General features: G+C 33.3%; 1 protein-coding gene across 2 annotated transcripts in view; it reads right to left on the bottom strand.

Moving 5' to 3' along the window:
• Nucleotides 1–13,737, bottom strand: part of LOC129216887 (WW domain-containing adapter protein with coiled-coil-like) — a 67,398-nt gene that overhangs the window by 16,381 nt on the left and 37,280 nt on the right. For both annotated transcript variants that reach the window (XM_054851103.1, XM_054851102.1), the window contains exons 9-10: nucleotides 11,869–12,082; nucleotides 6,038–6,221 (exon numbers count right to left, since the gene is read on the bottom strand). In XM_054851103.1, coding sequence (XP_054707078.1) covers nucleotides 6,038–6,221; nucleotides 11,869–12,082 — 398 coding nt within the window. The remainder of the gene's footprint in view (nucleotides 1–6,037; nucleotides 6,222–11,868; nucleotides 12,083–13,737) is intronic.

Raw genomic sequence — 13,737 nt, 5'->3', positions numbered from 1 at the left:
TACAAAATTCAACTATGTTTAAGAAATGTTTTTTTACCAAACTTAAAACATTAGTAAGAAATTTATAGTCAGTACACAGTAATATCACGACTAACGTAAACTTGGAGAAATGCAATTTCCAATTCCGTGGCTAAGGCTGAATTCATTCCGGCAATGTTTTGGTATATTTATGTCTTAATACAAATACGACCAATTTAAGTATATTTAATGCATAATAAAATCAAATTAATGACTCAAATCACACAGAACCTGTATTTTTGAAAGATATTTCAAAAGTTTATACCAATTAGAAGATACTGCATCAACTGATGCAAATCAGAAAAACATGCTCCTTTTTGAGCATAACTTTGAGACATAACTGTATTTGGATTAGCTTCTCATACATTTGTTCTTAGGAGGCTCAGAAAGGAATGGGAAAGATGGGGTTAGTACATTGACACATTTTTGTTCTACATTCAGGCAAGAGATTGCTGAAAAGGGGAAAAAGAGGAAATTCTTGCAAATAGGAAAACGGCACACATTTATCAGAATTTGCATAAAAAAAGATCAAGATTTTAGTTCAATATAAGATACATTTTGATAGGAGGCTTAGCAACAAAATTGCAACCAATTTAGAATCAAAGATTGCTTGAAGAATATTTACCCATTTTCTTCTGCAGTATTTATAGCACGAAAAAAAAATTTTTATTTAGGAAAAAAGAAAATTCCATTGTTGAAAGATTCATTTTTTTTGTGTAATTTAGCGGAAGAACAAAATTTTTTAAATCTTGGCATCAATAAGGGGGAGGAGGGGAGCAAGAAAGTGCATTTATACCGAAGACACAAAGGTGTAGTTTTTGAATCCACTAAATCCACTGTCCTGTTTTGTTCATTGTTTTTATGAATGATATTCACAAAAATAATTCAGGGAACATGAATTGTTTTGCTAATGATGTCAAAGTTATGGGGACTATAGAAAATGAAGAACAAGCAAAACAGCTGCAAGAGGATCTAGATCATATTACGGAGTGTGCTGATAAATGGGGTATGGCTGTTAATGTTGGGAAATGTCAAGTGCTACATTTAGGACATGGAAATAAGTGTACAAGTTATTATTTACAAGGTTCAGTCGTTAGTCAGGCAGAAAAAGCTACTGATCTGGGGGTCTTAATAAGTCAGGATTTCAAGTTTAGCCAACGGTGCAGCATTGCTAGTAACAAGGCCAATAAGATGCTTGGGTTTATCAATAGATCTATTTCAAACAAATCTAAAGAAGTTCTTCTGCCCTTATATAGAAATTTGGTAAGACCTCATTTGGAGTCAGGGTTCATACCCTTTAGGCAGAAAAAAATTCAAGCACTTTTCAAGTACTTTTCAAGGTAAAAAATTTTGTTTTCAAGGCAATATCATAAATTTGTACTAAAAATATTGTATGCAGATTTCATTTACTACAAACACATAGAAATAAGGCAATAATACAAAAAAGTATAGGAAAGCAAAATTGCTTTTTCTACAACGAGAGACGCTTTGATGAAAGATCTACTGCGTTGAAAGTTTTTCTGAAAAGGTTTGAAAAGTTTGGTCATAAAGAGAAGCAGATACCAAAAGGTTTGATTTTGAGGTTTTTCAAAGGTTGCAGCAGTCAGAGGTTTGTATATGTTCTAGAATCAGCAAATTAATACTTAAAACAAAAAAAACCTTTCATAAGTGCTTTTAACTTTTAAGGGAAGAAACTAAAATACCCAAGTTCAATGGCATTGCCAGAGAGGAGTTTTTGAAGTCACTCCCCCCCCCCCCCCCTGGGTTTCAACATTTATTTCCAATATCTATACAGTGGTTTATTACAATATAAGGGCGGTTAGGACAAAAACACTACCCAGAAAGTTATTTCAGTTTTCACTATTAAGTTCTAAAAATATTAGGTTTGCAAATCATTTATAAGTATGCAAATCAATTATTCGTATGTATTTATTAGCTGTTCAGACAATAAGGCATTTAACTGTCCTCGAGTAAATTTAAAAATTAGGAAGTAAGAAAAGTTTATGAAAGTCCACAGTCCAGTCTCTACACCTCAAAATATACAAAAGCAGCTTAAGCAGTAATAAATACTGTGAATGCAAACTTGAGCCTATTTAGCTTTCATTGATTAACTTGCAATAGACAATAAATGTGCAAGTTCAGATTTATAGAGCCATATTTCGAAATTGAAAAGATTCACAAGAAGTTGACATATATTATGACAAAAGTAGTTTTATTTTGGGAAAAAATGGGTTATTGTTGAAATTAGAATGTAAATTTAGAAAGGCAATAATATTCAGGTGATTTGTGAGTTCATAAAAAATTACCTGAAAGTTTCAAAGAGCAAAATGGGGCAAGGGGGGGGGGGAATAATTTTTAAAACTAAGACCCCTATTACTTGAATATACATATGTATAACAACAACTTTTGCTATGCATACAATTCATAAAATAGTTTATTAAGTCAAAATATTTTGCATAGAAATACCATGCCCAGTGCCTGTTGAAAACCAGCAACAGGCACTGGGCCTAGCTAGGCTTGTACTGGTCAATTTATTAGATCCAAATGAAGATGAATGACCCTCCTTAAGCTATCTACCCCTTTGCTGATTAAAGCCTCTTTCGGTAAGCTCCAAGTACCCACAACCTTAATAAAGTAGTAATTTTGAACATTTGAGGAAAAGGGGAAAATTGGAGATATAGGGAGGTAAAAGCATAAAAACGAACACTACTGGATTTCAAGTGAATAATCATAACAAAACCACCCCTGTTATACACCTTATTTATTTTAGCAGACATAAAAAATGATGTACTTATAAATAAAATTATATAAATCAACTTTATATTTAAAATACAAACTTTAAGTTAATTTGTTAGGTGCTCAACTGCTGAAATTTAAATTTTTTTAAAAAAAATCTGCTATGACCAAAAATTAGGTAAAGATAATCATTCAAAATTGCAAAAATAAATTAGCAAATAATTAAACAAGACCAAGGTAATAAATTCTTTAACTCTTTAGTTATTAAAATAAAAAATAAAATAAGCTAATCTGATGTAGCAGTGTCAAAATAACTACTAATTGCCAAAAATATAAAAATATTTACAAAATGCAAAAGGATTGAAATCTCAAACAAGGGAAGCAAATTTTCGCGAATTAAGTTTAATGTTGTCATGTTTCCCATAAAATAAACTTATATTTTACTGAAATTAAACATAAAATATGCTAATCTACGGTAGCAAATATGAAAATAACATCCGATTAGTGAATATATTTAAATATTTGCAAGATGCAAAAAGATTGAAATTTCAAACACGAGAAGCAATTTTTCGCAAAGTCTGAGTTCGTTCAACGTGGCATGTTTCCTATGAAATAAATTTATTTGTTTTTTTATTAAAATTAAACAAAAAATATACTAATCTAAGGTAGCATATGCGAAACTAACATTTGATTAGCCAAAATATTTAAATATTTGCAGGATGCAAAAAGATTGAAATTTCAAACACAAGAGCAATTTTCCGCGAAACCCGAGTAAGGTCAATGTTGTCATGGTTTCCAAATTAATTTCTTTGTTAATTAATGAAATTAAACAAAAAATAAACTAATCTAAGGTACCATATGTCAAAATATCTTTCGGTTGTAAAAAACATCAAAATATTTACAAGATGCAAAAGGATTGAAATCCCAAACACGGAAGCAATTTTTCGCGATGTTGCATACTGAACACATGTTCAGAAAATTGCATTGGTGAAATACTTTTTTAAAACTTCTAAGCACAATTCGTTGATTTTTGGGAGAATTTAAGCACTAAGAAACTTTTTCAAGGTTTTAAAACTTTTTCAAGGTTTTCAAGCACTTGAAAATGAACTTTTTTTTTCAAGCACTTTTCAAGGTTTTTCAAGGGCGTACGAACCCTGGGAGTATGCTGTTCAGTTTTGGTCTCCTTATCTTAAGAAAGACATTAATGTATTGGAAAGGGTTCAAAGGCGGGCTACAAGGCTAATAAATGGACTTTCTCACTTAGACTATGATTCCAGGCTTATAAGGCTAAAAATGTACAGTCTTGAGCAAAGAAGAGACCGAGGGGACATGATTCAGTTGTTTAAATTTATTAAAATGAAAGATGTTACGGGGCTGAAGTTTAGCACCGAAAACAGGACAAGGGGTCATTGTTTTAAGCTATTTAAATCTCAGGCTAACATGGATATTAGGAAAAAATTATTATTATAGCAGGGTAGTGGAACCTTGGAACAGCTTACCGGAAGAGGTGGTAATGAGCAAGGGAGTAGATAGTTTTAAGAGGGCCATTGATCTTCACTGGGGATTGTAAATTGACTACGACCAGTCTAGCTGGGCCCAGAGCCTGTTGCTGGTCGTCACTTTTGTATTTGTATAAAACTATACAAATGCGTTTATATTTTTAAATATTAAACATCATAATGAGATAAAAATCTTATTTTAAGTCGAGGGGCATAAACGTTGCATTGATTCCTGTTCAATAAGGAAAAATAGTTTAAGCAGTAATATTTTCCTCAATGAACGAGAATTGCTATTTGCTTTCGCACGCAAAATTTGCAATTCCTGTTAAGGATGCAAAAAGATTGCTTTTCAACACATGGAAGCTGAAAACGAAACAGAGAAACAGAAACACTCGAAAATCAAAAACTGATGTTCAAAAATAAGTGGAGAAAATGAACTATACAAAAACTAGAGATTAAAAGAGACGAATACAAAAAAAAGAGGCAAAAAGTGATCAAATCCAAGATTATCAAAGAGCCAAGTTTTTTTCTCCCCATTTTGATTTCTATCTCAATGAATTCATTTATTGAAAATCCTCTTTAAATATCAGTTTTGTATAAGATAGGGTTAGTAATTTCAGATACAAACACTTCAAAAAAAAAAAAAAAAAACCCTCCAAAAAATAAATAAATAAATAAATAAAATTTTTAGAAAAAAGAGGAAGTTATAAAAAAAAGTAGAAAATTGTGGATCTGAGGAAAAGTCTCATGCTTGTACATTATGGACAAAGTTAATTTTACAACACATTTAACGCCTTAGCTGTATTTTACAGAATAATAATCAAACTGAAAGTTGGCTGAATAGCACCAATTTTTCCAAGTCAACTGTACACTCGATTGCCACCAGCTTGAATAACTCAACACTAGAAAGACGGAGGGGCCTATGTGGCCCCTCGCGTAGTTTGTTGTTTAATAACTCGGATAATATCTAATGGAACTTAATGGAATTTTCTGACTTTTCATTATATGACACTATTTGAATGCTTGTTTAATCATTTAACCATTCGCCTCATAGTACTGTTAATATTGATCCATATACGTAGAAAGACGAGAGGGGCCACAGAGGCCCCTAAGCATTTTGACAATTAAAAAATTTATTTTTTTTCTTTCTCCTATTTCTTGTAGCATAAAAAAATGCCATTCACTCTAGTTTAACCTGTAACTTCCTCTATATGCAGCCGATTGGATATCCAAATGCTAATAAACAGTACCGACTGCTTATCATCCTAACGGTAGCCATTGCTCTTAGAAAGAAAAACTAATTCAACCTTTTGCCCAGTATAGAGAGAAAAACTAAAAATAATTAAGTACTAAGTTTTCATTTAGTCATGAAAGAAGGTGTATCAGGCATGTGGACTCCCTCAGGAAGAATTTTTAAAAGAATTCACTCCAAAAATGGGTAGGGGCCACACTGGCCCCTTCAGTCTTTCTAGGTATACAGAAAATGTCAGTCTTTCTAGTGTTAAAGCCCTTTTACATATTTTTTTTTTTAAATTTCCACACAGTAGTTTTCAGCTACGAAATCCCTTAGTTTGTAGAAAAGAAAGCAATCAATTAGGGCCGTAAGACAGAGTTCAAAGAGTATTGAAATTTAAAATATTGTTGGAACTTTTTAACATTCCAGAAAAAAAAATTGAAAAAAAAAAAAAAAATTAAGTGCAAAACTGCTGAACTATTTTTTAGCACATTAGATAAATACAAGAATAATTTTTAAATTCCATCAGTGTTACTTGCAATATGCTTACCTGACGCTCAGCATGGTCTGCCTGCCATCCCACAACATGTGAAATGAGATCTTCTCGGTAGTAATTGGCCAGTGAAGGTGTCAGAGAAGGGGTGGAAGGTTTTAGAGCAGCCGTCGCTAGTGTGCTTGTCCCTGTTGCATTCAAACTATGTAGACTGCTTACACTTGACGTGGGACTGTCGTGCCTATTAAAATAAACAGTATATAACTCGCTTTAAGGCTTTTTTTGGAAAAAAGAAAAGATTTATAGCAGTGGTTCCTAACTGGTGGTTCGTGAACCCATGGGGGTTCGCGTGAGGTTTACAAGGGGCTGTGAAATTTTTTTTTATAATGGCAGAGTTTAAACATGCCTGTTTGCTGTGAAGTTTTATGTTCAAGTGGTTTCAAGAAAATTTTGCTCCTTTTTCATTCATTTGTCTCTCGCACTTTCGATGCTCTTAACATGAAAATATTTGCATACTTCCAAACATATGTTACATTCAAATAGTTTGCAAAGTGCCGGTTTTAGCGCTTCCATTGACAATGATAGCCTTGAAGCCATGCTAAAAAAGCTCTACTTATGAATACAATGTCCTCAGATGAAAGAATTTGAAAGCTTTCATTTCGTCAGAAGCTTTTGATCAGAAAGATTAATTAAACTTAATGAAAATATTACATGGAGCATATTCGAGCGTCTAAAATATTTTGATGTTCAGTTTCTTTACCATTTGAGTTCGCTGAAAAGCTATCGCTCTTGTGTTGAGTCAAAAAGGCATAGAAGTGAGATTTAGCTACTGTTTGTTGTTATGATTTACACACTACATCGACTACAATTCACTTCGAGCTTTATCGTCGGAAAAGGTAAAGAATGGCTAACAATCCAAGAATACCACAGGAAGTATGAAAAATTAATTACCATAGAACATTTTTGTGGTTGAAAGTTCGGCAGTGTGAGGTTTACACAGTAAAAAAGAAATCAACAGAATTTAACCATGCAACTCAATTTGCGCTATATGTAAATAAGGAAATTATGAAATTTCAACCTAAACAGTTGACTTTTTTTATTTTAGAATTTGCAGCGGAGAAATCCCAAAACACTCCTAGCTTCAAAAATGGCTTAAAATTAAGTTTTTCGATTTTTTTATTCAGGAGCCCTTGAGTTGCCTCCCCCCCCCCCCCACCTCTTAGATCCTCTTGTATGTTAATTTGCGGACTTACCCTCATTGCAAGAACAGCGTTTTTTCACTAACTTGTACTGCCGTTATTTTTCTCGTTTTTCCTTTCTCTCTCCTCTCCCCCCTATTTTCATTCTAGCGAGTGTTAGATTGAAAGTCATTGGAATTTAATGTTTCTTCAAGTCTTAGAATATTTTACGAGAAACATGTCAAAGATGCAGGAACAGTTGTGCATCAGTGTTTCTAACCAGCTTGAAATCTGCCTCCGATTCTTTCCAGAATTCCCATTCTCATTAAAATCTTCAAAATCCCTGATAGTTCCAGTTTTACCTGGTATGTGGAGGCTCTCCAATGTGGCATTAACATTGTATCCCATCAGCAATCACTCTACCGGTGGTTCAGATTCAACTCTAAGAGAATTTAAGAACACACATAATTTTCAATTATGCATGTAAAGTTCACAAAAAAAAAGCAAATGAGAAAAAAACGAAAGGATGATCGAAAATAGCAAGTGAAAAATAATGACGAAAGGGGATCAATTCGAAAAAATAGCAAGTAACTCCGCGGTCTGCAATGCAGTGACATGGAAATAACAGGTACTTAAAAAAGTCGAACGGCGTGAGTCTAAAAGTCTCCTCCAAAACCACGCTGCAAACAAAACAAGCCCATGGTGGAAAATCAAGAGAATGTTGATATAAGTTCATGGTTATGGAAAGGTCCAGTAATTAAACAGGGATGAGAGTGGTCAGACAGCAAAAAGGGGGAAATCCAAATAAAATTTCGCAAAAGGGATGATATCCAAAACTGCATCAAAAAAGAACCCGGAAGTCATGATATTCAAAAATTCAACAAAATTGGCTAACTTATCAGTTTTGAAGGTAATAGGAATTTAATTAAGTATAAGTAATAATTTTGTACAACTTGCTGCTTTGTACCATTTCTTACAAGAGCATTTTTTCCCAAATAAATCTATAGTTTAAAAAGAGGCAACAATTTCTAACCCCTGATTCCTTGAAAAAAGGGTTGGGGGAGCCAGAGGTCAATCTTGGCTGCATCACACAATAGTGTCAACTTTTCATATTTTTTTTAGAGATAAATACATTTTTTTTTCATTAAAAACATTTGAGTTTATAGTGTTAAACGAGTAAGAACATAAATTTTAAAATTAGGTCTGTTTGTAAAGTAAAAATTCACAACAGAGAGAAAAATCCAAAAAATTTTTATGTGGTAGAACATATTTTTCATAGTAAGAATTGAAAATAATGTATATAAACGATTAGTTATCTTCTTCCTTGCATTGGAACCCAAAATTTGTTTTCAAAAATTTCCTAATACCATTTCGGAATCAAAAGAACAACTTGCAGCTGCCTCATTTAATCAAGAAATCTCAAAGCTTTTAACAGGTTGTTAAGCCTAAACCTTTTGAAATTCACCATAAATATTTTTACACTTTCTTAAATGTACAAGAAAAGTAACCATGCCAAGTTTCAATAAAATTCGAGACTGTGAGAGCTAAACCACATTTTTTTGACTGACTTTTGCATTTTTTCTAAAATAAATTAAAGAAATAAAAATATACTTAAAATCTTATACAGTGAAGCACCGTTTATACGTTTCTCTTTTATATGTTTTTACCAATTATACGTTTTTATAGCTGGTCCCTACAAAGTCTAATACACATTAACCTATACCTATTATACGTTTTTTCGTTTGTACGCTTTTTCATACAGTCCCTTCAAAAACGTATAAACAGTGCTTCACTGTATCTTTAAACGAGCAATTCTTGTGGGTTTGTATATAAATTTATATTTCTTATCTCGGAAACGGCTCTAATGATTTGGATGAACTTTTGGATTTAATTGTAGTTTTGCATTCTGCAAGTTCATCTACATCAGTGTTTTTTCTGTAAAATTGCGATTTTCTTACAAAAAAAAGTTTTTTAATATAAAGTCTAAGTTTAGCCTTGGAAAAAAAAAAGACTAAATTGACACATCAGGTAGACGATTTGCAACCACAACAATGAAAATTTGTCTCTTCTCGCTTTAAAATTTTAAACTTGCTTAGGGTTGCTAGGCTTGGCTGAGATTAGCCACTTTGGCAAATTTCAATTGTACTTGGCTAAAAACAAATTCAACGGCATTATGTAAGTCGATGTAAGGCGCTTTTTTTTTCTTCAGCAAAACTATTGCTTGACCGTCTTATTTTATTTACTTATTTTCTTTTTTACACTTCAAATAGTTATAATTTTATTTATATATATACATATACGAGGTGCGGCTAGAAAAAAAACCGAACTAGCACAGGTGAAACAATAAAACGAATGCAATAAGGCTGAAAGTCGCCTGGCCTGTCACGTGACTCTTGCTCCGCCTACTGCTCGAGTTTCATCTGCCTCCTGCACTCAGTCTGCCCGTGGCGTCTGTTCTAAGTAGTTGACGTTTTGTCTGTGCGTCGGAAAAATGTTGAGTGTACAGAAAGAACAGCGTGTTAACATCAAATTTCTTTTCAAACTTGGAAAATCTGCAAGTGAAACGTTTGTAATGTTGCAACAAGTTTACGGCGATGATTGTTTATCGCGAACACAAGTGTTTGAGTGGTTTAAACGATTTAAAGATGGCCGCGAAGACACAAGTGATGACGCTCGCACTGGCAGACCATTGTCAGCAAAAACTGATGCAAACATTGAAAAAATCGGTAAACTTGTTCGAGAAGATCGTCGTTTAACAATCAGAGCAATGTCTGAGTTGACAGGAATTGACAAGGAAAGTGTTAGGCAGATTCTTCATGAAAGTTTCAACATGAACAAAGTGTGTGCAAAAATGGTTCCAAAGTGTCTCACAATTGAACAGAAGGAACGCCGAAAAATGATTTGTTCTGACATCCTAGGCTCCCTGTGATTTTTTTCTTTTCCCTAAAGTCAAGTTAGCTTTGAAAGGAACTAGATTTGAGAGTGTTGAAGCAGTAAAAGAAAAAGCGACGGAAGTAATGTAAATAATGGAAAATAAAAATTTTTTATAGCATCAGTTCGGTTTTTTTCTAGCCACACCTCGTATATATATATATATATATATATATATATATATATATATATATTTATTAATTTATTTATTTATTTTTTTAAATCATGCATCTAAATTTTATTTCAAAAAAACATGTCTTGAGACAAAGGGCGCCCATATAGGGGGCAAGGGGAGGCTTGAGCCCCCCTTTGAAATTAGAACTTCCTTGCTTTTGGTACTCTTTTCTTTGCAAAAATGTGAAAACATTTATTCTCCAGCCATTAATGAATAAGTAATTACAAATGAAATATTTTAATGACTCTAATCTGTCCTGAAATCGGTTTCCATGAAGAAAATACCCTCCTAACCCATGGGGAAAGCATCTGAGCCCCCCCTTACAATTTTGCATTTGGGCGCCCTTGCTTGAGACCTTATATTTTGTTGTTATAATTTGTTGCAGTGGTTTGTGGATCATCGGTTTTTATGGATAGCATGCTGTATGTAGCATTTTCTGGCGTAAAGTGACCAACTACTCTAAAAGTACTTATTCCAAAAAAATCTTGATTGGGATAAAATCGTGATTCACAACTCTTTTGATAAATGACAGGAAAATTGTATAGTGGAAACAAAAATGTAACAGATAGTTTAAAGCAAAATGTTGATTTAATTGCATTCAGAATCATCTTTGTTAGTTACTTTAATGTTATAAGAAGGTTGCGGCGCATTTTCAATCCAATTTTTCATATTTCTTGTCGCCATGTTTGGTCTTAGAAACTACTTTTTTTGTCAATACCATGCGTTAAATTTTATACAAATACTTTTCAAGTATATTTGAAAAACTATCGAACCTTAGAAAAAAAAACAAGCTGACAAAAAATAATTCTTTTAAAGCCGAGCGAGGCTCGGTCCTCCAGGTACTGATGAATAAAATAAGCAGATATAAGGTAGCACCTAGTAAAAAACCACTCAACATTAAAAATAATTGAAATACTAGCAGGATGCAAAAAGATTGAAATCTCAAACGAGGCAAACTACTTTCAGCGCAGCACGTGTTTGACATCGTTGGCATGATTCCAAAACATACGTTTTTGGCAGATATCGCGGAGGATGAAGATTTGCGAGGAAAAAATAAGAAACCAAGGAAAGAAAATTTTTAAAAATCGTTTCCCCCCCCCCCCCCCCCCCGATTTTTGAGAAAAATAAGGTTTGAAACAGGCAAAAAAAGGAGGAAAGCTTTTAAAAGCCAACAGAAAAAGATAGAAAATTCTGATCCTTGCAAAAAAATAAAAAAATAAATAAAGCATTTTTTCAAACACTCAATTTTTCTTTTTTTTTTAGTAAAAGCTGAAGGAAAATCATCGAATTTATTTCTGTTCCGACCTTCGTCTCGGAAATTTTGTCCAAGACGGAAATTCGTCCTGAGATGGAAGGTCTTGCACCCATGGTTTCTATTGATGCTTTGTTTTGCCTTTAACACTACATAAATTATTGCATGATAATAATTTCATTCATATAAAACATTCTATTGTAATACAAAGTTTCGGATCACCCATGTTTCTTAATTTCCATGTCACCATTCCCATTGATTCGCCCAGATAATTGGGTGTATACTATAAATGCAATAACAAAGCATATTTGCTTGGCAAAGGTAGCTGTAGGACTGTTGATTTCATTCATACCTGACTGAATGTGTACTGCTATCAGAACCTGGTGAATTTCGATCCCTGTCGATTTCGACTTTCCCATCCACAAAAAGCGTCGTCCCTGAAGAGTTGACTGGATAAGCATTACTCGATGGAACAGAACTAGTTGTCTGTAACGAGTTGGGTTGGTGGTTCACCTGATTCTGGGACTGTGCTGGAGAGGCAGAAGGTTTGCCCTGATGGTGCAACTCTGTAAGGAAAACAATGCAAAGTTTAATACAAGCACCAGACTTACATAAAATGAAAAGCTTTCTGCAGACACAAATCTTAACTGGAAAATTTTCTGCAAATAATTATTTTGTATAATTCACCCTTAATTTATATTAAAATATGTAAAAAGGGAAAATAAATGCATCAAAATCTTTTTTTTTTTTTTTTTGCTGTAACATATAGTTTACACTTACTTTTCACCAACCGAAGAAAACTGCCTTGACCTTCTTTTTTTTTTGGCCCAATATCAATCACATGATCATTATTATTATTTTCATTTTATAGAGCAAAAGTTCATGTAGCTCTGATAAAACATGAGCTGGTATGAAAAAAGCGGGTATGCTTTTTTCTTGAAAATTTTATGAAATATGCTTTTGTAAACAAATTAACAAAAACTACTTATTTGTTTAAAATAAGTATTTCTGCAAAAATTAATTCCATATTTTCTTTTCATATTATCTGTTATAAAAGTTTAAAATTAATGAGGTGCGGATTATACGCTGCCACAGATTATTTGTGTTTTTTTTTCTTTTAAATCTTTCAATGGCAATGCATTGAAACTCAATTTATAGCAGGATTCACCAATAGAGAACGTTCCGTAGTCTGTAATGTTGTATAGTTTACATAGCTTGAATTACAAACTAACTTGGAAAATTTCCCAGGGGAATGTCCCCCACCTCTTCTTCTCACCAACATTATTAAAGATCGGATGAAATTTCGAAGTTTCCGGGAGAGTCTTCCCCTTATCATTGAAAGTCGCCAAAAATTATGTTTTTTAAAGCTTCAATTTCGAAAAATTGTCAGTCCTCTAAAGGTTACTCATGAATCATGACCATTCTCTCCTACCACCATCAAAGATAATTGGAATGCATTTTTAAAACTTCAAATCATAAAATTTCATGGTGTAGGCCCTCGAATCTCTCCTCCCCGTATCATCAAGAAAAGATCGTTTTAAACTGTATTTTTAGAGAAACAATTTCGAAAAATAGACGGGGCCCCGAAATTCTTCTTCCCTAACATACAAAACACAGAACACCTTCATAAGACTAAAAATTAGAAAAAAAACTAGCTGTACCCGCACGGTGATGCTCGTGCTAAGAATTTAAAGGAAGTGCGTTGAATAAAATATCCACTCCCCTCACCCTGTTTTTACGCCAAATTAAGTATGCCAATATGCAACATAAAATAGATACAGCGAAACCTCGGGCGGAAGTGAATGCACTGCAGAAACCCACCCAATTAGCGAGAGAAACGGACTCTGTCCGATAAGCAATTACGATTACAGATCACGGTACATCTAGGACAAAAAAGAAATCCCGTATCCCGTACGAAAAAGGATTCAACTCCCCAGCAGAAAAACAACACAATTAAAAAAACTCGGTACATCTAGAACAAAAAGGAAATCCCACACCCCGTATGAAAAATTTAACTATAGAAAAGCTATCGTCTGAGAAAAGAGAAAAAAACTCTAGAACTAAAAAAAAATACCTCCCCTTCCCCATCTGATGTCAAATAATCAGTAGGGTCAGATGGGGCAATTATGAGTCAAAATACCATAACATCTTAATATTTTCTTAAGTATAAAAGATAAAATGATTTAATTTGGCATGGGGTAAGCTTAGACAATTTAGAAAT

The sequence above is a fragment of the Uloborus diversus genome, chromosome 2, assembly GCF_026930045.1.
Source record: "Uloborus diversus isolate 005 chromosome 2, Udiv.v.3.1, whole genome shotgun sequence".
NCBI lineage: Eukaryota > Metazoa > Arthropoda > Arachnida > Araneae > Uloboridae > Uloborus > Uloborus diversus.
This window is presented reverse-complemented; position numbering and strand designations above follow the sequence as displayed.